We start from the raw sequence: 25,468 nt of genomic DNA on the forward strand, positions 1-25,468 counted from the left end.
TGCAGCAATGCTGGCTAACCCGTGAAAGGACACCCCTGAGTTAGAAGATGCTTAATAAACCATGTATTTAAAACACAATCCATTTAGACAGGGCTGAATAATAAATATTCCTGAACAATTTTTTCTTTTTTTTTCTCTGGAGTCCTGTGCTCATTAAGTACTTTGCCATGTCAGGCATGAGGAATCACCATCAAACACAATGGAGATACAGCACAAGTTAGAAACAGAGTAAAGCACCCGTTACACACCTCATTAAACACTGCCAGGGCAGGTACAGCACAGGGTTAAGTAGTATGAAGTTCCCTGTACTCTGCTCCCCTCAAACACTATTAAGGCAGCTCAAGCATGGGGATAAATGTAGAGTAAAGCTCTTTTTACAATATCCTATCAACCACTCCAGAGCAATACAGTACAGGGTTAGGTACAGAGTAGAGCTCTTTCTAAACTGTCTCTCAAACACTTTAAGGGCAAGTACAGCAGAAGTTTAGATACAGAAGGGGTTTGAAGGGGTCACTATCCCCTTCAAACATTCCCAAGGTAAGTAGTATTCCATATTTCAGCTATCTGTTCAGAGACCAAAACTAATAAGAATCCTAGCAACATTATATTGAGTTATGTCAGAACCTAGATTTGAACGTCTTGTATATGGTGTCTAAATTAAAGAAAAAGTATCAAGCTAAAACATGGCAAAAAATCATAATGTTTGTTCACACTTAGTTGACAGTACAGGAATATAGCAAGGAAAGGGGGTCATTTTGCCCCTCAAGTCCGTTCTGTAATTCAGTGAGAGAATAGCACATTCTTAACCTAATTCTGTATACACCCCTCCCTACCTCTATACTTCTTCACAAAATTTCAGATAACAAAGTTAATCTCAGATTTAAAATTAACAGTTGATCTTCCATTAATACAAGATAATCAGAGGGTTAGATAGGGTGGACAGGGAGAGCCTTTTTCCAAGTATGGGGACTTTAAAGTGAGGGAGGTATAAGACAGATGTCAGAGGTAGTTTCTTTACTCAGAGAGTACTTGGGGTATGGAATGCTTTGCCTGCATCGGTAGTAGATTCGCCAAGTTTCAGTGTATTTAAGTCGGCATTGGACAGGCATATGGACGTAGTACATGGAATAGTGTAGGTGGGATGGGCTTCAGATTAGTATGACAGGGCGGCACAACATCATGGGCCGAAGGGCCTGTACTGCGCTGTAATGTTCTATGTTCTATAGTCTGTATTCAGAGCAGAGTTGCAAATCTCTCCTATCCTGTGTGTGAAAATAATTCCCAATTTTCTCTCCTAAACTTTTTCCTCTAACCTGCACCTCCCCAAAATGAAGAGCACTGAAAGAAGGGGAGGAGATAGGGAATAGGTTCATTTTGCAACGTAAGGCAAATAGGGCAGCTCTGTTCCAACTCTGCCAATAATATTATTTGCAAATACCTTCTGACAACAAGCAAATAACAGAATTCGGTGTGATTCATGTCCCCAGTCTCATCTCTCCTTCTGTGGTACACTGATTAGATTAGATTAGATTAGATTAGATTAGATTCCTTACAGTGTGGAAGCAGGCCCTTCGGCCCAACAAGTCCACACCGACCCTCTAAAAAGCAACCTACCCAGACTCACTCCCCTACATTTACCCCTGACTAATGCACCTAACACTATGAGCAATCTAGCATGACCAATTCACCTAACCTTGCACATCTTTGGACTGTTGGAGGAAACCAGAGCACCTGGAGGAAACGCACGCAGACATGGGGTGAATGCACAAACTCCACACAGACAGTTGCTCGAGACAGGAATTGGACTGGGTCCCTGGCGCTGTGAGGCAGCAGAGTTAACCACTGAGCCACTGTGCCGCCCTGATCATTTTCTTGGTGTCACTTTCTCATTCGCAGTCTAAATTGTTGCATTTAATCAATATTGTTTCAAACTTCCTCCTCTCCCTAGTTTTCACATGGTTAGATTTTCAGCAATGGTTCCTCCATAATCTTCTCCTTCCTGTCTGTGCAATCTCCTCCAGACTGTCAACCCTTGGGGAGCTATGTGATTCTCAAATTCTGACCTCTTGTGTATTCCCAATGATTGGTGACTGTGCCCGCAATTGCCAGGGCCTTAAGGACTGCAATTCCCTCACGACACTTCTCCACCTCACTTTTCTCCTTTAAGACAACTCTTAAAATCGACATCTTTGATCAAGTTTTTGGTCACCTGATTTAATATCTCATGTGACTCAGTGGCAAACTTTATTTTATAACATTTGTCTGAGGCATCCTGGAACTACAATAAATGCAATACACTTTGTTCACTTTCCCCTCCTCATCTTCCATTTCAGAGAACACTGTCAATCAATTGCTAGTAGAAACACTTTGTTATACTTTCCAAATTTTACCTCCTATAAGGGCTCATTTCTATTTTTGCAATTCCTCCTCCATTATCACCATCATTCATTGTGACGATGTAATCTTCTACACAAGTGCTTCCAAGGTATCTTCCTTTTTACCCTTGACCAATGACAGCTTCCACTTATGTTAGTCAGGCCCCCTGACCATTTCCATCCCCTTTCACAGAATTCTCATCTCAACCTCCATCCCACTAGTCCCACAGCCAGAATGGGGTTCCCTGTCCTTACCTATCATCACACACAACTTTGCAGTCAATTTCATGAGCTTGACTATTTCCTTCGTCTCTAGCATGTTCCCACCAGCAAACACAGCTCCCTACAACTTTCAACATTTCAAACAGACTGTTCCCTCTACAGTGGCCTCATCTAGTCCTTCTCCTACTCATTCAGATTTTACATAAAACACAGAAGATGCAACATCTTCCCTTTCATCTCCTCCCCTCCAACTGTTACTCCAATCAGATAAAACGATTCTTTAATTTCAGCGCTCACTAGGTGGCTTCCACTACTGCGGCGAGACTGAATACAGGATTTCAGTTCAGTCTGCAAGCGCAAATTGAGCTTCTGGCCATCTGCCACTTTAATTCTCTGCTCCATACCAACCTCTGTCCTTCACTTCCTTACACTATCCTTTTTTTCAAAATTCTTTCATGGAACGTGGGCATTGCTGGCAAGGCCAGCAATCATTGTTCATTCCTAATTGCCTTTGAATTAAGTGACTTGTTAGGGACATTTCAAAGGGTAGTTAACAGTCAATCTCATTGCTCTGGGTCTGGATGTGGTGCATAATGATCATATTAGTTCTGCTTATAGGCATTTCTATTTGTCCCATCACTATTTCTTTTTGTCCTACACCATCTGTTTTGTTATTTAATCTCTCCTCCCTTTCATCCCAAAACAAACTTTCCCTTTTATCCTTTCCACACCTTTGACCTTTCCCTGCCTCTGTACTTGCTTAAAATCAGTTTCATTTCTAATTGTTTCGGATTCTGAGGATAGGCACGGAACTGAAGCGCTGACTCAGTTTCCTCCTCCAAAGATGCTGCCAGAGCTGCTGCGTATTTCCAACATTTCCTATTTTCATAATGGAATACTGAGGGTAAGCTAAAACTTGACGGCAGCAAGATCCTCAAAAAAGTTTTAGACTCCTAAAACCTAGAGACCTCTGGAATCCCACCTATGTCCACCAAATTTTTTTACCAGGAATAAACAACAGCATGGAATGTCCTAATGTCATCAAATCAGCACTCCAGATCTCCAGGCCATCCCCAAAACATTTTGACTGGATGGCTGACAGCTGCTTGCCTCCTGCTGCAATTCTCCCATATGTTAAAGACACAGGTATCTCTCCTGGTGCTTTCAAGAAAGATATGGTCACATTTCAAACAGGTAGGGACCAATAACTGAGTTCAGTTGTAAATGTTTAATACTGGCCAAGATATGTTCCTGGGATTGGAGACTGGCACCCTGAGCGAGTACAAACTGACCAAATGCTTTAACACATTGCAGAAATATCAGTAACCATCATAATCCCATGTGCTAGATCACTCAAATAACGTTCATTTGAAAATATTGATACTCTCCCTGCTTGCATTTCATCAAATAGCCTTTCCTGTAGCAACACCGCATTCTCCATCAGTCGGGGGAGGAAATAAGAATGTTCCAATCAGCCCTCCTCTTCGCCCTCATAATAGCGTTCCTGGCAGCAAGACGAGCTCAAGCACTGATATCCATGGAGTAAAGGCTGCGAATCTGAACACAAAGTGTCACTGTACACTGGTGTCATCTTCATTCCCCAACCCCACTCTCCATTTAACGTTCCAGACCATGCAGTTTGACCACAATTGCACTCTGGACACCCTTACAGACAGTCGCAAGTGATGCTGTGTTTGGATGACCTCTGTCTCATGCCAAATATTGAACAATGACCTTTCCAAATGATCTAATCTCCACAAATGAATCACCCGTCCCAATGCCTCCATGTTCCCCAACTTCACTATATTGAATGACTTGGGCAGATGTAACAATGTGCCTACTGAGATGGAACCAATATGGAATAATATGTCACTGGCATATCAGAGGAGGTTTTACATTGCCACTGAGAGTAATTTCATTAGCTCACCACATCATATCTCAAGGCTAGTCAATCCTCTCTGATCGATGAGTGTTGCATTAATATTTCGATAGACTTCTCTGCGTTGACAATGCTTTGTGATAAATGGCAAATCAACAGAACAATCCCTGGAGACTGACAGTGACAGGACAGAACCCCAGTCGCTGAACAAATTACTGCATAGACCCATGGACAAGGACTGGGAGAAGGTACAGACATTGATGGAGTCAACACAGACCCTTGGAGACTTACGGGGTTTGGGGCGGGGTGGCGGGGGGGACACAAACAACGGGAGACTGACAACACAGATTGAGAGTCTGCAGTGTGACAGAATAGCACCTAGGATTTGTTATGAAGACAGAAATGGCTGCAGTAGCAAGACTGGGCTTTGTACCTATAATCTGCAGGACGGACTGTGGTCACTGAAAAGTTAAGGCTTAGGTGCTTGCATTGAATGTTCATTGGGAGATAATTGAGATCAAGTGGAAGATGATTTGTGTGTTATGAGATAAAAGATTGACGCAAAATACACTGTTTTGGATATGTATAAAGGTGAGCAGGATGCATAGTTTGCTGTATATTCACAAGCTCTACCCTCAGATTGTTCCATATGTTTGCCATGTACAGCTTTTACTGTGTACGCAGTTTGTCAAGCTGTGAGCGGAGGGCAAAGTCTAGGTGATTTCTCATGATCATTGAGGCTCCTCTGTGGAATGACAGTGAGGGGCACTGAACTGGAGCATGAGATAAAATAATAACGTGTGAAAGTTTCTCAGGGTGGAACAACTGGCTTTGCCTGGGATGGTCCATGTTACAATTTCTCATATTTTCCTTTCATTTTAGAATATAGAGGCATTAACGAAAGTACAAATGGGATTTGCAAGGATGATACTAGAACTGACTAGATACTAATAAGGTAAGCCTGAACATTTCTTGTCGAAAGGAACAGAACTGAAGGGTGGCCGGGTACAGATTATTAACGGTATGAAGCAGTCAGACAGGGTTAGCGTAAAACAAATGCGTCCACAAGTGCAAATTATGGATCAAAATTACAAGACAGTCACTAATAAATCCAATAGGGAATATGGGAGAAAATTCTTTACCCAATGAATGGTGAATATTTGCTGGCCCAAGTAGAGTGGTTAAAGCTAATATGTATCAACATTTAAAGGGAAGCTGCAACAGCACATGAGGAAGAAAGCAACAGAATTTGTTGAAAGGGGTCAACTGGGAGTGACAGGAGGCTTGGGCAGGCCTTCACCACAGCACAGATTAATGGAGCAAGTTGCCCATTTCTGTACTATACACTCCATTAAGGATGAGACCTGGAATATTCAGGTCAATAATCTAGAATGAGCCACAGCTGAAGTTGCATTGCCCGCTGTTTAATTGGGAACCGCTTTCCAAGATTGAAGGTGATCTGCCATTTAGTTGCCTAGTGTCATAGGAGCTCCATGAATGTGGTAAGAGAAGGGCACCCAGGGATGGGAAATTCCTTCCCTAAATCCAAAATACCAATTCAAACAGAGTCAGATTCCCGCCCCCAACCACTTCCTTCAAAGGTGTGGTCTTCCTAGACTCAACTGTAAGTTTGCTTCTGGAAAGAAAGGAGTGTGTGGAACACTTGTTTTCATGATGACTCAAGATGACTTGCACCAGGGAGTTTCTCTTATTAATTAAAATGAGATTGTTGAAGCTTGCCCAGTGACTTTAGTGTGGAAATATGCTGGGTGCTTAAATACTGAGCCATTCACACTGAGGCAGTCCTTAATCATGCAATATGTAAGCATAACATCCAAGATGCAACAAGTGGTGTTCAAGGTTTGTGTATGGGTACGTTCACTGAGCTGGGAAGTTGATTTGCAGACATTTCGTCCTCTGTCTAGGTGACATTTTCAGTGCTTTGGAACCTCCTCTGAAATGCTGCTGTGCTGTGTTATTTGGAATGCTGCTGGAATTTATTTGGTTCTGTTTCTGCAGGTTCCAGTTGTTTGTTATAGTGACCAGTATATTGGGTCTAAGTCAATGGGCTTGCTAATGGAGTCCATGACTGAGTGCCACGCTTCTAGAAATTCTCTGGCTGTTCTATGTTTAGCTAGTCTTATGATCGCTGTATTCTCCCAGTCGAATTTGTGGTCCTTGTCATCTAAGTGTATGGCTAGTAGGGACGGCTGGTCGTGGCATGTAGTGGCTAGTTGGTGTTCATGGATGCGGATTACAAGATGTCTGCCTGTTTGCCCTATATAGTGTTTCATGCAGTCTTTGTAACCTGCATCCACAAATACCAACTAGCCATTAAACACCACAACCAGCTGTCCCTAGTAGCCAAACACACAGATGACAAGGACCACAAATTCGACTGGGATAACACAATGATCATAGGACTAGCTAAAACAGGACAGCCAGAGAACCCCTAGAAGCATGGTACTCAGCCACAGACTCCATCGATAAGCACGTTGACCTCGACCCAATACATCTGCCACTACAACAAATAACCAGAACCGGCAACCAGAAACAGCAGAAACGGCAACCAGATAAATTCCAGAAGACACAGCACAGCAGCATTTCACAGGAGGCTCCAAAGCACTAAACCATCACCGAGACAGGGACGAAACATCTGCAAATCAGCTTCCCAGCTCGACAAAAATACTCACAACCACAACAACAAGTAGTCTCATCATCCATGGACAAAGAATGATCTTTCAGAATTCATTCTTCTGATTACAATCTAGTGATTCTTTTTGGAAAGTATGCATGTTTTATCATGATGAGTTCCGATCCCCCTTGGCACACCCCACCTTTTGAATCAGTCAAATGACACTGCTTTCCAAAGTGTTTCAAAGAAGACCTCTATTATCCACATTAACAGGATCTATCCTCTAGCATAGAACAAAGATTGGGAAAATGGTGAGGCTCCACAGGAGCTCAGTACCAACTTATTCTGCAGCTGATTTAAAGCTGCCTGACATTACGTTTAGTTCCTCTTCACCAAACTCTCTGCCTCTGAATTCCTTTTACATCCACAGTGCATCTCCCACTTCTAGTATCAGCCTGCATCAAGCTGGGAACTCCCTCTGTTAGCAGGATCCACCTCTGACATTAGCAGGATGTGTAGATCAGTGAAGAGGTTTTGTTAAAGGACTGCTAAAGAATCTGCACTCCGTGCACAACAAGGTTAAATGATCTGTGCTGCCTGCTGATGCTCTGTTGGAAGTGAGCCACTGCACAGTCAGCAATTACATTACACACAGGTTCTGCTTTCTGATACTGACTCATGATTGCACCACTGTGCATCGAACAATTACTGGTCACTCCTGTAGGACTCACAGGGTGACCAAAGTCTTACCATCATCTTTGCCATTATCTTTTCCTTTGTCTTTTTTGTCTTTCTTTGACTTTTTCCCCACTGCCTCCTCTCCAACTGACGTACTGGCAATGGGTGTTGTAGGAAGGTTTGAGACTCCTGGCACTTGATTGGATCCTCCAGGGACATTGTACATAGGAGGAGTAAGCACAGTGCTGATAGTTCCTGCAAGGTCAGTGCCATCAGTTATGTTCTGATGCTGCAATAGCCTTTTTAATAGGAACCTAAGGGCATTTAGAGAGAGGAACAACATCATGGCTAGAAACATCCATTTTATGCACAGAGGAACCTCAATTATCCGAAAATCGGATTATCCGACGGCGATCTCGAGGTCCCGACAGAAAGATTACATCAAAGTCGTGTGCCCAACACTGATTTAATCACTGTAAACACATGATGCTAAGTGCTGCCGAGAACAGTCCTGAACTGACGGGAGTGCAGGCACCATCTCTAAATGACTGACCTCCCACCTCCTCTCTCTCTCTTCCCACACTTTCCCTGAAGTTCTACATGCGTGTTCCCTAAACTCCCCTTCCTCAGATAACATTGTCCTGTACAGGGCAAAGGGGGAACCTGTCAAAAAGTTGCAGTAAAAAGTTGTGTGTGTGTGTGGCGCGCGTACACTATTTGTAGACTCACCCCACCCCCCCAAAAGGCAGTAGCAGCAGCAGCAGTCTTGTTGTTCGTGCCCAGTCCAGCTGCCTGGGAGAGGGGGTGGGGGCCGACGGGGCAGCTGTTGGGATGGACGAAGGGGGATGGTGTTGGGGGCGGACGGGGGGGTTGCGTTGGAGGGTGGGGTGGGGGAGCGATGGGTGGTGTTAGGGGTGGGCAAGGGCTCGCGTGTGCTCTGTTGCTGCTAGACTCCTGAACGGGGAGCAGACAATAGAAAACTCCAAGCCCCAGAGGAAAGGCATTGCATCAATTAACCGAATAATCAATTATCCGAACGAAATAGTGCCTGCCCATCTTGTTCAGATAATCGAGGTTCCTCTGTACTAGCAAATAAACTAGATTAATGACATCAGGAGAACAGGAAAATTACAAACCCTGTTAATTTCAAAAGCGTATTTTTGAGCAAAATCCACAGACAGACTTTCAGCTATTTTCAGCAAAACTTTGTTTGGTTAATTAGGGGCGGCACAGTGGCTCATTGGTTAGCACTGCTGTTTTATAGTACCAGGGACCAGGGTTCAAATCCAGCCTCGGGCGACTGTGTGAAGTTTGCACATTCTCTGCGTGTCTGTGTGGGTTTCTGGGTTCTCTGGTTTCCTCCCACAGTCCCAAAGTCCAAAATAACCCGTAGTGTTATTTCGGGTGCCACGTGTGAGTGAGAGGAGAACAAGAGGATACAGCAGATGAATGTGTGGCTAAACAATTAATTCAGGGGGCAAGAATTCAAATTTTAAGATCTTTGGGATCTTTTCTGGAGAAGAGGTGACCTGTTCAAGAGGGACAGATTGCATCAGAACTGGAAAGGGTCCAATATCTTGGCAGCCAGGTTTGCTAATGTTACAAGGGAGAGTTTAAAGATGATTGGCCGGGGGGGGGGGATGGGATCCTTAACAGCAGGGGAGCGGGATCCTCGACAGCAGGGAGGCAACTGCAAGGCTGGAAGGTGATACAGTAATCACAAATAGTGAAGTGAAGAGACAGCTCAGGCTGGAGCATGACAGGGATCAAGGAATGCCTGTCGGATTAAATTGCATCAATTTTAATGCAAAAGTGAAATCAGGAGGGCGAAAAGGGGGCACTAGATAACTCTTGGCCGATGAACTCAGGGCATGGATAAACAGGTGGAATTGGTATATTATAGTCATTACAGAAACGTGGCTAAGGGACAGACAGGACTGGCAGCTTCATGCAGAGTACAGGTGCTTTAGCAGGACAGAGGTGGCGGAAAGAGGCGAGCGGGAGTTGCTTTGTTGATTAAGGCATGTATCACAGCAGTAATCAAAGATGAAATAACTGAAGAATCATCCAGCTTTGTGGGTAGAGCTAAGAAATAAGAAGGGGATGGTAACATTATTGAGGCTGTATTATAGGCACCCAAACAGTCAACGGGAATTAGAGGGACAAATATGCAGGGAGATCGGAGAAACTTGCAGGAGCAATAGGGTTGTTACAGTAGGGGATTTAAATTTTCCTAATATAAACTGGGACTGCCAGAGCATTAAGGACTTAGATTGGTTGGAATTTGTTAAGCTCATTCAGGAAGGTTTCCTCAAGCTGTATGTAGAAGGTCCTATTCGGGAAAGGACAAACTCGAATTACTCTTGGGAAATAAGGCAAGGCACGTGCCTGAGGTGACCTTGAGGGAAGCACTTTGGGACCAGTGACCATAGTTCTACTAATTTTAAAATAGTTATGGAGAGGGACAAAACTGGTCCACAGATTCAGGTTCCAAATTGGAGCAAGGCAAATTTTGATGGAATTAGACAGGAGCTTGCAGGGGTTGATTGGAATAGTTTGAATGCAGGCAAAGGGACCTCTGGCAAGTGGGAGGCCTTTAAAAGTGAGACACCTACAGTTCAAGGTCTATATGTTCCTGCGAAGGTGAAGGAAAGGTTGGCAGGAATAGGGAAACCTGGACAACAAAAGATATGGAGCTTTGACCAGAAAAAAGTAGGAGGCATCACTCAGGTACAGGCAAGTGGGATCAAGGGAATTCCTGGAGGTATACAGGAGGTTACTGAAGAAGGAAATCATGAGGGAGAAAAGGTAGCTTTGGCTGAGAAGATTAGAGTGAATCCAAAGAGGTTCTTTTGAGTATATTAAAGGAAAAAGAATAACTAGAGAGAGAATAAGGCTCCTCCAGGGACAAAGTGGACATGTATGTGTAGAACCGCAGGAGATGGCCAAAGTCCTCAATGAATATTTCTCCTCTGTGTTTACCACAGGAAAGACATGAGACTTGAGAAATTGGGGATGTTAGTGGTCAGATCTTGGGGACAGTCCATATCACAGTGAAGGAAGTGTTGGACAGATTAGAATGTATGAATGTGGATAAATCTCCTGATCCTGACCAGATATATACATGAACCCTGCAAGAGGATAGGGAAGAAATTGCAGGAGCCCCTGGCTGATGTTTTTGCATCATCATTAGCCATGAGTGAGGTCCTGGAAGACTGGAGGGGAGTCAATGTTGTGCCCTTATTCAAGAAAGGCTACAAAGAAGAACCTGGGAACTATAGACTAGTGAGCCTTACCTCTGTGGTGGTTGTTACTTGAGAAGATTCTGAGAGATAAGCTATACATGCGTTTGCAAATACAGGGTTTGATTAGGAGCAGTCAGCACGGCTTTGTACAAGGGAAATAATGCCTCACAAATTTGTTCTTTGATGAAGTGACCAGAAAGGTTGATGAGGGCAGGCCGATAGACGTCATCTATATGAATTTTGGTAAGGTCTTTGATAAGGTTCCACATGGTAGGCTGCTCTGGAAGATTCTATCACATGAAATTCAAGAGGACCTGGCAAACTGGATACACAATTGGCTTAATGGTAGGAAGCAGAGGGTAATAGCGGAAAGATGCTTGTCAGATTGGAGGCCTGTGATTAGTGGACTACGTCAGGATAGGTGCATGGTCCCATTACTGTTTGTTATCTATATCAATGAATTGGATGACAACGTACAAGGCATGATTCATACATTTGCTCGTGAGACCAAAAAAGGCAATATCGTGGACAGTGAGGAAAGTTATCAGAAATTGCAGCAGCACCTTGATCAGTTGGGGAAGTGAGCTGAGAAACAGCAAATGGAGTTTAATACAGATAAGTGTGAGGTCTTGCATTTTGTAAAGTCATACCAAGGCAGGAGTTTCATGGTGAATGGTAGGGCCTTAAGGAGTGTAGTGGAACAAAGGAACCTTGGAGTTCAGGTGCACGGTTCTCTGAAAGTGGAGTCACAGGTAGACAGGGCAGTGAAGGCGGCTTTTGGCACAGTGGCCTTCATCAGTCAGGGCACTGAGTATAGAAGTTGGGAAGTTATGTTGCAGCCGTACAGGATGCTGGCGAGGCTGCACATATAGTATTGTGTCCAGTTTTGGGCACCTTGTTTTCGGAAGGATGTTATTAAACTGGAAAAAATGCAGAAGAAATTTACAAGGATGTTGCCAGGACTCAACGGTCTGAGTTATAGGGAGAGGTTGCACAAGCCAGGAGTTTTTTCTTTCGAGAGTAGGAGACTAGGGGAGGATCTTATAGAAGTGTATAAGATGATGAGAGGCATGGATAGGGCGAATGCACTCAAGTCTTTTTCCCAGGGCATCAGTTTACAGTTACAGGAGAAAGAACACAAGGGAACCCGAGGGGCAATGTTTTTACACAGAGAGTGGTACGCATATGGAATGAGCTGCCAGCCGAAGTTGTTGAGCTGGGTTCATTAACAACATTTAAAAGGCATTTGGATAAATGCATGGATAGGAAAGGATTAGAAGGATATGGGCCAAATGCAGGGAATTGGAGTTAGCGTGGACCAGTTTGGGCCAAAGGGCTTGTCTCTGTGCTGTAGGACTCCATGATTCTATAAGCAACAACAGTTAGAAGTGTTCCTTACCGTCGTTCTTCCTTAGTCCGGATGAATTTCTGCTCTACATAAGCAATTTCATCGCAGAGAGCTGCATTCTCCTGTAATATAGATTAATTATACCCATAAATAAGCTCATAAAGAAAGGTTATCTTGTTGCTTACTTAACTCAAAAAAGTTCATTCCATACTTCGTGCTGTATCCCCTCACAGAATGCTTACTATGTTCAGCAGCACAGTTTACAACACATCAGCAGCTAAAATGCTTGATAGAACTTCAATAACTGTCACATTTTTTGTCATTTTTACAGTTCATTATTTCTCAGGTTCAGCATTTCTTGCCCATCCCGAAAGAAGCCATGATAATCTGAGTCAAACTGCATCACTTCTGTCCAATGTCTTGGTAAATAATATTTCGCTTAGATTCCCTACAGTATGCAAACAGGCCCTTCGACCCAATAAGTCCACACCGACCCTCCAAAGAGTAACCCACCCAGACCCATTCCCCATATTTACCCCTGACTCATTACAGCTGTACTGAGGGAAGATATTCCCGGAAATATATCCAGAGAAGCTATTTGGGTGGAACTGAGAAATAAGAAAGGGATGATCACCTTATTGGGATTGTATTATAGACCCCCTAATAGTTAGAGGGAAATTGAGAAACAAATTTGTAAGAAGATCTCAGTTATCTGTAAGAATAATAATATGGTTGAGGAATTTAACTTTCCAAACAAAGATTGGGTCTGCCATTGGAGAGGAATTTGTTAAGTGTACAAGAAAATGTTCTGATACAGTATGTGGATGTACCTACTTGAGAAGATGCAAAACTTGACCTACTCTTGGGAAATAAGGGCAGGTGACTGAGGTGTCAGTGGGGGATCACTTTGGGGCCAGTAACCATAATTCTTTTAGTTTTAAAAGAGTGATGGAAAAGGATAGACCAGATCTAAAAGTTGAAGTTCTAAATTGGAGGAAGGCCAATTTTGACAATATTAGGCAAGAACTTTCAAAAGCTGATTGGGTGCAGATGTTCGCAGGTAAAGGGACAGCTGGAAAATGGGAAGCCTTCAGATATGAGGTAACGAGAGTCCAGAGAAAGTATATTTCTGTCAGGGTGAAAGGAAAGGCTGGTAGGTATAGGGAATGCTGGATGAAATTGAGGGTTTAAGAAAACGAAGGAAGCATATGTAAGGTAGAGACAGGATATATCGAGTGAATCCTTAGAAGAGTATAAAGGCAGTGGAGTATACTTAAGAGAGAAATCAAGAGGGGAAAAAGGGACATGAGATAACTTTGGCAAATAGAGTTAAGGAGAATCCAAAGGGTTTTCATAAATACATTAAGGACAAAAGGGTAACTAGGGAGAGAATAGGGCCCCTCAAAGATCAGCAAGGCGGCCTTTGTGTGGAGCCACAGAAAATGGGGCAGATACTAAACAAGTATTTTGCATCAGTATTTACTGTGGAAAAGGATATGGAAGATATAGAATGTAGGGAAATAGACGGAGACACCTTGCAAAATGTCCATATTACAGAGGAGGAAGTGCTGGATGTCTTTGAAACGCATAAAAGTGGATAAATCCCCAGGACCTGATCAGGTATATCCTGGAACTCTGTGGGAAGCTAGGGAAGTGATTGCGGGGCCTCTTACTGAAATATTTGTATCATCAATAGTCACAGGTGAGGTGCCGGAGGTCTGGAGGTCGGCTAACGTGGTGCCACTGTTTAAGAAGGGCGGTAAAGACAAGCCAGGAAACTATAGACCAGTGAGCCTGACGTCAGTAGTGGGCAGTTGTTGGAGGGAATCCTGAGGGACAGGATGTACATGTATTTGGAAAGGCATGGACTGATATGGGATAGTCAACATGGCTTTATGCGTGGGAAATCATGTCTCACAAACTTGATTGAGTTTTTTGAAAAAATAACAAGAGGATTGATGAGGGCAGAGCGGTAGACGTGATCGATATGGACTTCAGTAAACATTTGACAAGGATCCCCATGGGGGTTTTAGCAAGGTTAGATGTCGTGGAATACAGGGAGAACTCGCCATTTGGATACAGAACTGGCTCAAAGGTAGAAGACAGAGGGTGGTGGTGGAGGGTTTTTTTTCAGATTGGCGGCCTGTGACCAGTGGAGTGCCACAAGGATCGGTGCTAGGTCCACCACTTTTTATCATTTATATAAATGATTTGAATGGGAGCATAAGAGGTATAGTTAGTAAGTTTGCAGATGACACCAAAATTGGAGGTGTAGTGGTCAGCGAAGAGGGTTACCTCAGATTACATCGGGATCTTGATCAGATGGGCCAATGGGCTGAGAAGTGGCAGATGGAGTTTAATTCAGATAAATGTGAGGTGCTGCATTTTGGGAAAGCAAATCTTAGCAGGACCTATACACTTAATGGTAAGGTCCTAGGGAGTGATGCTGAACAAAGAAACCTTGGATTGCAGGTTCATAGCTCCTTGAAGGTAGATAGGATAGTGAAGAAGGCATCTGGTATGCTTTCCTTTATTGGTCAGGGTACTGAGTACAGGAGTTGGGAGGTCATGTTGCGGCTTTACAGGACATTGGTTAGGCCACTGTTGGAATATTGTGTGCAATTCTGGTCGCCTTCCTATCGGAAAGATGTTGTGAAACTTGAAAGGGTTCAGAAAAGATTTACAAGGATTTTGCCAGGGTTGGAGGATTTGAGCTATAGGGAGAGATTGAATGGGCTAGGGCTGTTTTCCCTGGAGCGTCAGAGGCTGAGGGGTGACCTTATAGAGGTTTATAAAATCATGAGGGGCATGGATAGGATAAATAGACAAAGTCTTTTTCCTGGGGTGAGGGAGTACAGAACTAGAGGGCAGAGGTTTAGGGTAAGAGGGGAAAGATATAAAAGAGACCTAAGAGGCAACATTTTCACTCAGAGGGATCTGGATGGGTATATGAATAGGAAGGGTTTGGAGAGATATGGGCTAAGTGCTGGCAGGTGGGAGTAGATTGGGTTGGGATACCTGGTCGGCACGGACGAGTTGGACCAAAGGGTCTGTTTCCATGCTATACATCTTTGTGGCTCTAGTGCAACTAATATTATGGGCAATTTAGCATGGTCAATTCACCTAACCTGCATATCTTTGTATTGTGGGAGGAAACTGAAGCACCAGGAGGAAACCCACGCAGACACGGGGAGAAAGCATGAACTCCACACAGACAGTCGCCCAAGGCTGGAATCGAACCTGGGTCCCTCCTGCTGTGAGGCAGAGTGCTAACCCCTGAGCCACCGTGCCATGCTGAAGGTACAGTACAAGAAATGTAGTTTCTGAAAGGTCACTAACATTTACTCAAATCTCCTTTCCACAATGCACTTGATACATGTAGTTACCAGTCCAGAACTCAAAGCCAGATTCAATTTATTAATTAGCTCAAGAATGACGAGTGAGTAGGTACAACACAATGAAACACATTATAATTACTGGAGTTTAGAAGAATGAGAGAGGATGTAATTGAAAAGTATAAACTTCTAACAGGATTGGACAGATTAGATGCAGGGAGGACGGAACCAGGCTGGGGAATATGGAACCAGGAGATAAGTCTCAGCTAATGAGGATGGCCATTTAGGATTGAGATGAAGTAAAATTACTTCACTCAAAGGGAAGTGTATCTGTGGAAGCCAAGTAACTGAATACATACAAGAAAGAGATACTCTTTTGGATGTTAAAGGCATCATAGGATATGGGGAGAAAGCAGGAAAATAGCATTGCGATACAGCATCAGCCAAGCTCATGTTCAACAGCAGTGTAGCTTGAAGGGTCGAATGGACTATTCAAGCCCCTAGTTTCTATATTTCTGTGTTACATGAAATAATAAGTATGAATAAGAACTGCATATTCCTGTTGCCAACAGACAGCAGTACAAGAACGCTACTCAAATTAAAGTCAATACTCACAAAGATCAGAGTCTTTACAGTCTTCCGCAGCCGAAGGTACTTAATTCTATACTTCTCATTCAGAGTCTTCTTCAAAACTTTTTTCAATTTGGGTTTTGATTCCTGGAAGATGGAGGGGGAGGGGAAGTTGGAGAGATGGTCCATTAACTGAGGATTAGGATACTCAGGCGGATGAGTCACTGGAACAAGAAAAGGCTGTGCAGGGTATGTCTGGAGTAGCTGCTGTCGTTCTTTCTCCGTCTGGAAAGCAAACAAATGGACCATTTCAGAAGAAATAGGCTTTCCTGTCCCCTCAGTGCCCCTTCTCTGGCACAGTGTGAAGACATGCCCCCTCTGATTGTGCTCCTCTGAAGTATCTTAAAATGCTTTATTACATTAAAGATGCCACATAAACACAAATTGTTGTTGTAAAGGTCTACTGATTATTGGATCAAAATTTTGACAGGGCTAAAAGAAACTATCCTCAAAAGTTGTATCTGACCAGTTTTTCGCCCCCCTTTTCAAAATCAGTGACTAAGAATCACACAGACACCACCCCTTTGGTATCAAAACCAAGTACGTATTGCATGATTCTTAGTTGAATATTTAACAATGGTTTGTTGCCCCATCTTGTTTTTAAGTTCACTCGTGGTTTTTTAAATTCATTAGTGGAATGTGGGCATCGTTGGCTGACCAGCATTTATTGCCTGTCCCTACTTGCCCTTAAGAAGGTGGTGGTGAGCGGTCTTCTTGAATCGCTGCAGATCACATGCTGTGGATTGACCCAAAATGCCTTTAGAAAGAGAATTCCAGGATTTTGACCCAGTGACACTGAAGGAACGGCGATGTATTTCCAAGTTAGGATGATGAATGGTTTGGGGGCAACTTGCAGGTGGTCAAGTTCCCATGTACCTGCCGCCATTGTCCTTCTAGGTGGAAGTGGTCATGGGTTTGGAACATGCTGACTGAAGATCTTTGGTGAATTTCTGCAGGGCACATTGTAGATACTGCCAATGTAGGTGTCCAGATGATTACCGTTCAAGGTAGGGGGTCCTGGTTAATACTTTCTCCTCAGGTGGTAGAACACCTGTAGCCACAGACAATTTCTATAGCCAAGAACTAACTCAGCACTAGACACTGACCAGGTCTATATCTAGAAACCTGATGAGGTTTGCTGGGTTATTTAAACCATTACTGACAATGTGCAGAGGCATCCACAGTTTACTCATATTACAACTTCATACACCATATAAAACTCAATTCATCACTAGTGGCACTGGCCCCACACACACAAAGCAATTTATTCCAGCAATTCTCTCTCTGCTTCTTTCCCAATCTCATTCAAATCACCTGGTGTACCACATTATTCTGAAACATTCTTAGTCTTTTCAGGAAGGTAATGGGGTAATGGCTGAGAGGAAACAAGAGCAAGGGTTAGGGTAATGGAAGGAGTGTGATATGGAACTGCCAGGATTTCAGAGAACTTGATGGAATTCCTATGTGTGTGGACCAATTTATTTTGGGGGACAGGCAATTTAGGTTATAATCGATCCTGGAGTGGCAAAGACGTAGAGGAATTTATGGGTGACACAAGAAGTCTGGGAACATTGTTGGATGCTGCAGGATGATGCCGGGGGATGCCAACAACAGCCAAGAAGGAAACTAGTAAAACTTAGGAGGGTAGGGATATGGAAAATCTGGAGAGATCCTGGAAGATTCAATAAACTTGGATATGGCAGAAACAAAATGGACTGGACTTTGGAGGTACTAGAAATTTAACACCAGCAACACAGGTTACACAAGACTCCTGAAGAGTTAATGGGGTCTTGTCCTCATCGGCAGGCACTTTTAATTCTGCTGGAACATGGAATGTAATACTCTGTATTCATAATACGAGCCTGCTTGCACTGATTTATGGCCATCCTTGACAATAAATATTGATGAAAATTAACTGATTCGGCACTTCTCTGTTTTTTTTTAAAACACAATGCCAGGAGAAACTCTCATCCGCTTACATAATTCTTGTCTCTAAAATAATCTCACTTGTTCCTGTTTCATGTCTACAGATCCCCACTTACTTCCTAAAATAAAACATGTCTTTAAGCAGAATCTTTTGTGGTCTCAGGACATCACAAAATGTTTTACAGCAACAAAATACTTCTGAAGTGTACTCACTACCATAATGTAAGAAATGCAGTCTTTCCCATAAATGGCAAAGAGCATAATCTGTCCCGCTGATATAAATTGAGGGATAAATACCTTACAGAACTTTTGAGAACGCCTGCAACCTTTTTAGAAAAATTGCTATAGGATCTTTTGTGTCTGCGAGATGGGTGCTGGATTTAGTCACTCATCCAAAAGATGGTGCAGCTCTACAACCTTCCCTCAGTACTGTACAGCGTGTCAGCCTGGATTTTATTCTAAAGACTCTGGCATGGAACCTGAATCCACAACTTTTTGAGTAACAGGCAAGAGTGAGTCAGAGCTGACGCATCCTGATTCACCATCACCCCTCATTCATTCTCGAACATAGAACAGTACAGCACAGGAATAGGCCCTTCGGCTCATAATGTTATGCCAAACTTGACTTTAAATTAAACTAATTTGTCCATATTCCTCCATTCCTTGAATGTTCATGTGCTTATGTAAAAGTCTCTTAAACACCCCTATTGTATCAACATCTACCACCACCTCTGGCAGCACATTACAGACTCCTACCACTCACTGTGTAAAAACCTTGCCCCTTACATCTCCTTTAAACATTCCTCCTCTAACTTTAAATGCATGACACCTAGTTTTAGATATTTCAACTCTGGGAAAAAGATTCTGACCATCAACCCTATTTATGAATCTTGGAACTTTATGGATTTCTATCAAGTCTCCCCTTAGCCTCCACTGCTCCAAAGATAACAACCCGAGTTTTTCTAGCAGGGACAGGACTGGCTGCTCAATGATCTAGGGTTTGGTGTTTTAGACAAGATAGAGAGGAAGGTAAAAGAGTTGAAGGAGTTGCATTACTAATTGGAGAGAATGTCATATCTGCACTCAGAAAGGACATACTGGATGGCTCATCCACAGAGGCAATATGGGGAGAGCTCAAAAATAAAGTAAGTGCAATCACTCCAATCATCTTAGCTCCCCAAAAGCCACCAAGACATTGAGAAACAAAAATGGAGGCAGATTATGGAACAATGCAATAAAAACAGAGTTGTCATAGTCAGTGACTTTAACTTCCTCAATAATGGACTCCCCGAGAGCAAAAGGCTTAAACAGGCAGAATTTGTGAAGTGCATCCAAGAGGGTTTCTTGAAATAGTATGTGAATAGTCCAGTTAAGGAAGGACCAGTACATGGATCATGGCCAGTGGCTGACTTTTCAGTGGGAGAACATTTTGGAAACACTGATCACAAATCTTTAAGTTTTTTTAAGGACTCTCTTGCCCCCCTCGATCTATTCTAATTTTCTCCAGTTTCCTTTCCTTTCCTTTGCACAAGTTCTTCAAATTGCAATATTTTTCAAGTGCCTCAATTCCTATCTTGATCTTGTCTTGTGTCTCTCGTCTGACTTGGAAGCACTAAGAAAGAGTTGGTCAAGAATATCATGAGCAAAATAAGCACAAAGCAAATAGGTAAGCAAGATATTCTGAGGAAAAACACGAATAGTGAACTGTGTTGAGTTGCATAAAGTTGCATAACTTCAGAGTCATACAGCATGTCCCTTCGATCCATAATGCCTATGCCAACCAACAAACATCACAGTACACTAATCCCATTTACCTCACAGCCTACTCTGCCCTGGCATTTTAAGTGCTCATCTAGATGCTTCTTAAATATTGCGACGGTGCCTGCCTCCATCACCTTTTCAGGCAGTATGTTCCATATCTCTATCATCCTCTGAGAAAAAAAAGCATTTGTCAGATGTCCTCAAAACTCCTCACGTTAAACATATATCCTGTGGTCTTAGACACGGGGGGAAAAAACTTTTCACGATCTGTCTATGCTTCTCATAATTTTGTAACACTTAATCAGATTTCCCCTCAGCCTCTTCTGCTCCAAGGAAACCAAACCCACCCTATGTAGTCTCTCCTCATAACTGAGACTTTTCATCTCAGGAAACATCCTGGTGAATTGTCTCTACACCCTCTCCAATGCATCATGTCTTTCTGATAGTGTGGAGACCAGAACTGCACACTGTATTCCATCTGTGGCCTCACCAATGTTTTATAAAGTTGTAACAAGACTTCCTTGCTCTTATATTCTACATCAATGCTAATGGAGGCAAGCAACCCATATGCCTTCTTCACCATCAAGACTACCTGTGCTATGCTGTGTTGTCCAAGGACATTTCCACCAAGGTCCCTTTGTTCCTCAGTACTCCACAGGAACCTATCATTCATTATTCATATGTTTCCCTTATTAGAACTCTCAAAATTCATCAGCATGTACTTATCAGGATTAAATTCCATCCGCCATTGTTCTGCCCAATTTCCTAGCTGATCAACATCAGACTGTACCCGAGACAATCTTCCACACGATCAACACCACCAATTTTCATGTCATCTGCAAACTTACTAATTATACCTTCTACATTCACATCTGAGTTGTTAATGTACATAACAAACGGCAAAACCAGCACCAATCCCTGTGGTACACTGCTAGCCATAGGCTTCCAATCACAAGTACTTCCCTTTGCCTCCTGTTTACCAGCCAATTTCGAATCCAGTTTGCCAACATGTCTTGGATCACATGGACCAACCTTTTGAACCAACCTTTTATGTGGACCTTGTCAAAAGCCTTAGAAAACTAAATCCACTGCATTATCAACATTAATATATTTAGTCACCTTTTGAAAAATCTCAATTTTGTCAGATAGGATCGTGCTGACTATCCATAATCAATCCCTGCCTTTCCAAGTATTGATTAACCATGCCCCTCAGAATTTTTTCCAATAATTTTTCCACCACTGATCCATCAGACTAACTGGTTCCATAATTAGCTGACCTGTCCTTACTGTCCTTCTTCAAAAAAGGAACCACAACAGCTACCCTCCAGTTATCTAGCACTTCACCTGCATCTAGAGAAGTATTAAATATCGCAGTCAGGGCCTCAGCAGTAGACACAATAGCAAGATTCAGGACAGAACGGGATAAATACTTGAAGGGATAAAAACAATTTAAGGGCAACACAGCAGGGAGTAGAATTAAGTGATTAACTCTACAAGGAGTCAACACAGTCACCACGGGCAAAACAAGCTCTTTTTGTGCCATATCATTCTTTAACTCTATCAGCAAAGTGAAACCACATAACTGTAGACCTTTTTGTCAGTCTAATATCAGTTGTGTGGAAGTTATATATCTATTAAGGGCAGAATGACAGAACATGCGCTAATCACAATCCTGTAGAGTTGTAATTGGGAAAATATAGCTTACCAACTTAATTTAATCTTTTGAGGACGCCATGGACATGATAGTATGGGAGTGTGTAGATGTAAACTATACAGACTTCCAGAAGGGTAGTATTTGATAATATTTCAAATCAGAGGTTAGGAGCAAAAATTAAATTGTAAATGGATTTTGATTGGTAGGATCTCATGGTTTTCCACAGGGATCTGTACCATCTGTTCAGCTTATCACTATGTTTTGTAGGAAACCTTAAATTAGGAGGCACAGTTAAGTCCTGCAGATCAAAGGAGCAAATTAGAAAGCCAAATTAAATGATTGGGCAAAACTATGGCAAACAGAGATCAATGTGAATTAAAAACTATCTGCATTTATATCGTGCTTTTCACAACTACCCAACTACACAAAGTGCCTTATAGCAAATTACATGTTTTTGATGTGTCATCACTGCTGTAATGGACAGTCAAACTGCACAGAGTCAAAATGCCAAAACAGCAATAGCAGATAATGACTAGATTTTTTTTATTTTCGTGATGTTGATTATATTGGCTAGGATATCAGGGATAAGCAATTTTCTCTTCTTTGAAATAGTGTAATGGGTTCCTTTACATCCAGCCAACCAGAAAAATTGGCCTTAGTTTAATGCTTCATCCGAAAAACAGAACCTCAAACAGTACTGCACTTCATCAGCACTGCAGGGGAATGTAAGCCATAGCCTTTGTGCTCAGACTCTCAAGGGGGACTTGAATCCTTTTGACTCTGAGGATAACTCAGTTTCCCACTCATTGACTGATCTGCTAAATGTTCACGCATCTGCAGTTTCTGTTTTGCTTTAACTTTGTAAAAAAAAATCACAAAAAATTAACTGAGTTCTAGGAGAGGAAGGGAAAAAGGAAAAAAATAATAGCAAAAACAAATCATAACAATTAACACAACCCAGGTTCAGACTTACCAACAAACCAAAGACCCCATTCCTGTTCTCAAGTCTCTTGAAACGCCTGCTTCCTTTTTGAGTCTGCAATACATATTATAATGACACTAAGCTACATCACATTTAACCCATTGACCCAAACAAATCAATACTGCAACTTCACATGAAAAATATTACATTTAGACCTGCTGTAACTTAACAAGCATCAAAAAATGTCATCAGATTACTGAGACAAATCTAATCACATAACACTTGAAGAAATATTATCCATTCTGACATCTGGTGCTGTGAATTAAGCTCAAGCTGTTTTCTCTAATTCAGAAAAATCAATATTTGCAAAAGCCATCAATGATATTAACACAACAAGACTTGTTTCACCTGTACTGCAAGAGTTAAGGTTTTAAAAATAACCATCTCACATTTAAAAACTGCTTGCCTATGGGACTGGTTTTTTGTGAATTTAGCTGGTATACAATGAGCAAGTGGATACACAGGATTCTGGGAGTTTAAATACAAAGGTCAGTAAAAATAACAACACAGATTAATAAGGTTATAAAGAAATCACACCAAACACTGGGATTTATTCTACAGGAATATAACAGATAAGTAAAGAAACAAAGGCAGAAATTGCTGGTGAAACTCAGCAGATCTGGCAGCATCTGTGGGAAGAAAACAGAGTTACCATTTTGAGTAACTCTTCATCAGAAACTGGACTCAAATTGTTTCAGATCTCCAGCATGTGCAGTTCTTTGTTTTATTTATATAAAAAGTAAAGTTAAAAGTTTATTATTTATTTATTTAAAATTTTAAACATATATCAAAACTCTGAATTGGAAGTATGCAGACAACAGAATGTTCCTGTTGGGTGAAACAAGGACAGAACCCCCCCACCCCGCCGGTGCTCACCTTCCACCCTACCACCTTCACGTAAACCACCAAACGGACCCCACTACCAGTGATATATTTCCCTCCCCACCCATTTCAGCTTTCCACTAAGACCGTTCCCTCGTGACTACCCCCAACAACCCACCCTCCCTTCCTGGCACCCTCTCCTGCAACCGCAGGAATTGCAAAACCTGCGCCTACACCTCCTCCCTCACCTCAATCCAAGGCCCCAAAGGAGCTTTCCACATCCATCAAAGTTTCACCTGCACATCCACCAATATCATTTATTGTATCTGTTGCGCCCGATGCAGTCTCCTCTACATTGGGGAGGCTGGACGCCTCCTAGCAGAGCGCTTTAGGGAATATCTCCAGGACACCCGCACCAATCAACCACACTGCCCTGTGACCCAACATTTCAACTCCCCCTCCCACTCTGCCGAGGACATGAAGGTCCTGGGCCTCCTCCACTGCCGCTCCCTCGCCACCCGATGCCTGGAGGAAAAACTCCTCACCTTCCACCTCGGAACATTTCAACCCCATGACATCAATGTGGATTTCACCAGTTTCCTCATTTCCCTCCCCCCACCTTACCTCAGTTCCAACCTTCCAGCTCAGCACGGCCTTCCTGACCTGTCCTGCCTGCCTATCTTCCTTTCCACCTATCCACTCCACCTTCCTCTCTGGGCTATCACCTTCGTCCCCACCCCCATTCACCCATTGTACTCTTTGCTACCTTCCCCCACTCTCCTCTCTGACCTATCACCTCCATCCCCACCCCCATTCACCTATTGTACTCGATGCTACTTTCTCCCAACCCCCACCCCTCTCTCATTTATCTCTCCACTCTGCAGGCACCCTGCCTCTATTCCTGATGAAGGGCTTTTGCCCAAAATGTCGATTTTCCTGCTCGTCGGATGATGCCTGACCTGCTGTGCTTTTCCAGCACCACTCTAATCTAGACTCTGGTTTCCAGCATCTGCAGTCCTTGTTTTTACCTAGGGTGAAAGGAAAGGCTGGTCACTGTTGGAAGTGCTGGATGACTAGTGAAATTCAGGCTTTGGTCAAGAAAAAGAAAGAAGCATATGTCAGGTACAGGAAGCAGAGATGGAGTGAACCCTTACAGGAGTATGAAGGCAGTAGGAGTATACTTAAGAGGGAAATGAGGAGGCAAAAAAGGGACATGAGATAACTTTGGCAAATAGGGTGAAGGAAAATCCAAAGGGATTTTATAAATACATTAAGCACAAAAAGGTAACTATGGAGAGAATAGCACCCCCTCAAAGATCAGTAAAGCAGCACACGCGGAGAGCTGCAGGAGATGGGGGAGATACTAAATGAGTATTTCACATCAGTGTTTATTGTGGAGGAAGATATCGAAGATATAGAATGTGGGAAATAGATGATGGTATCTTCAAAAATGTCCATATTATAGAAGTGGTGGTGCTGGATGTCTTAAAACACATAAAGGTGTATAAACCCCCAGAACCTGATCAGGTATACCGTTGAAGCTAGGGAAGTGTTTGGTGGGTACCTTGCTGAGATATTTGTATCATCGATAGTCCCAGGTGAAATGCCGGAAGACTGGAAGTTGGCTAACGTGGTGCCACTATTTAACAAAGGTGGCAAGGAAAAGCCAGGGAACTATAGATGGATGAGCTTGACATCGGTCGTGGGCAAGTTGTTGGAGGGAATCCTGAGGGGCAGGATTTACATGTATTTGGGAAGCCTAGGACTGATTAGGGATAATGAACATGGCTTTGTATATGGGAAATCATGTCTCACTAACTCAATTGAGTTTTTCTTTTAAAAGTAATGAAGAGGATTGATGAGGGCAGAGAACATGATCAATATGGACTTCAGTAAGGCATTCGACAAGGTTCCTCATGGTAGATTGGTTAGTAAGGTTAGATCACATGGAATACAGGGAGAACTAGCTTGTACGT

At 42.8% G+C, this 25,468-nt stretch overlaps 1 protein-coding gene across 1 annotated transcript; it reads right to left on the minus strand.

Moving 5' to 3' along the window:
- Positions 1-1,779: 1,779 nt before the first annotated feature.
- Positions 1,780-25,078, minus strand: LOC122541716 (transforming growth factor beta regulator 1-like). The gene is made up of 7 exons (XM_043678604.1): positions 25,057-25,078; positions 24,452-24,462; positions 22,662-22,724; positions 16,333-16,572; positions 12,434-12,504; positions 7,862-8,103; positions 1,780-4,154 (listed from the first exon to the last, which is right to left on the minus strand). Exons 1-7 carry the CDS (start codon positions 25,076-25,078, stop codon positions 4,069-4,071), a joined length of 735 nt encoding a protein of 244 aa, XP_043534539.1. The 3' UTR covers positions 1,780-4,068.
- Between the last annotated feature and the right edge of the window lie 390 nt (positions 25,079-25,468).

This window comes from Chiloscyllium plagiosum, chromosome 38, assembly GCF_004010195.1.
Source record: "Chiloscyllium plagiosum isolate BGI_BamShark_2017 chromosome 38, ASM401019v2, whole genome shotgun sequence".
Lineage (NCBI taxonomy): Eukaryota > Metazoa > Chordata > Chondrichthyes > Orectolobiformes > Hemiscylliidae > Chiloscyllium > Chiloscyllium plagiosum.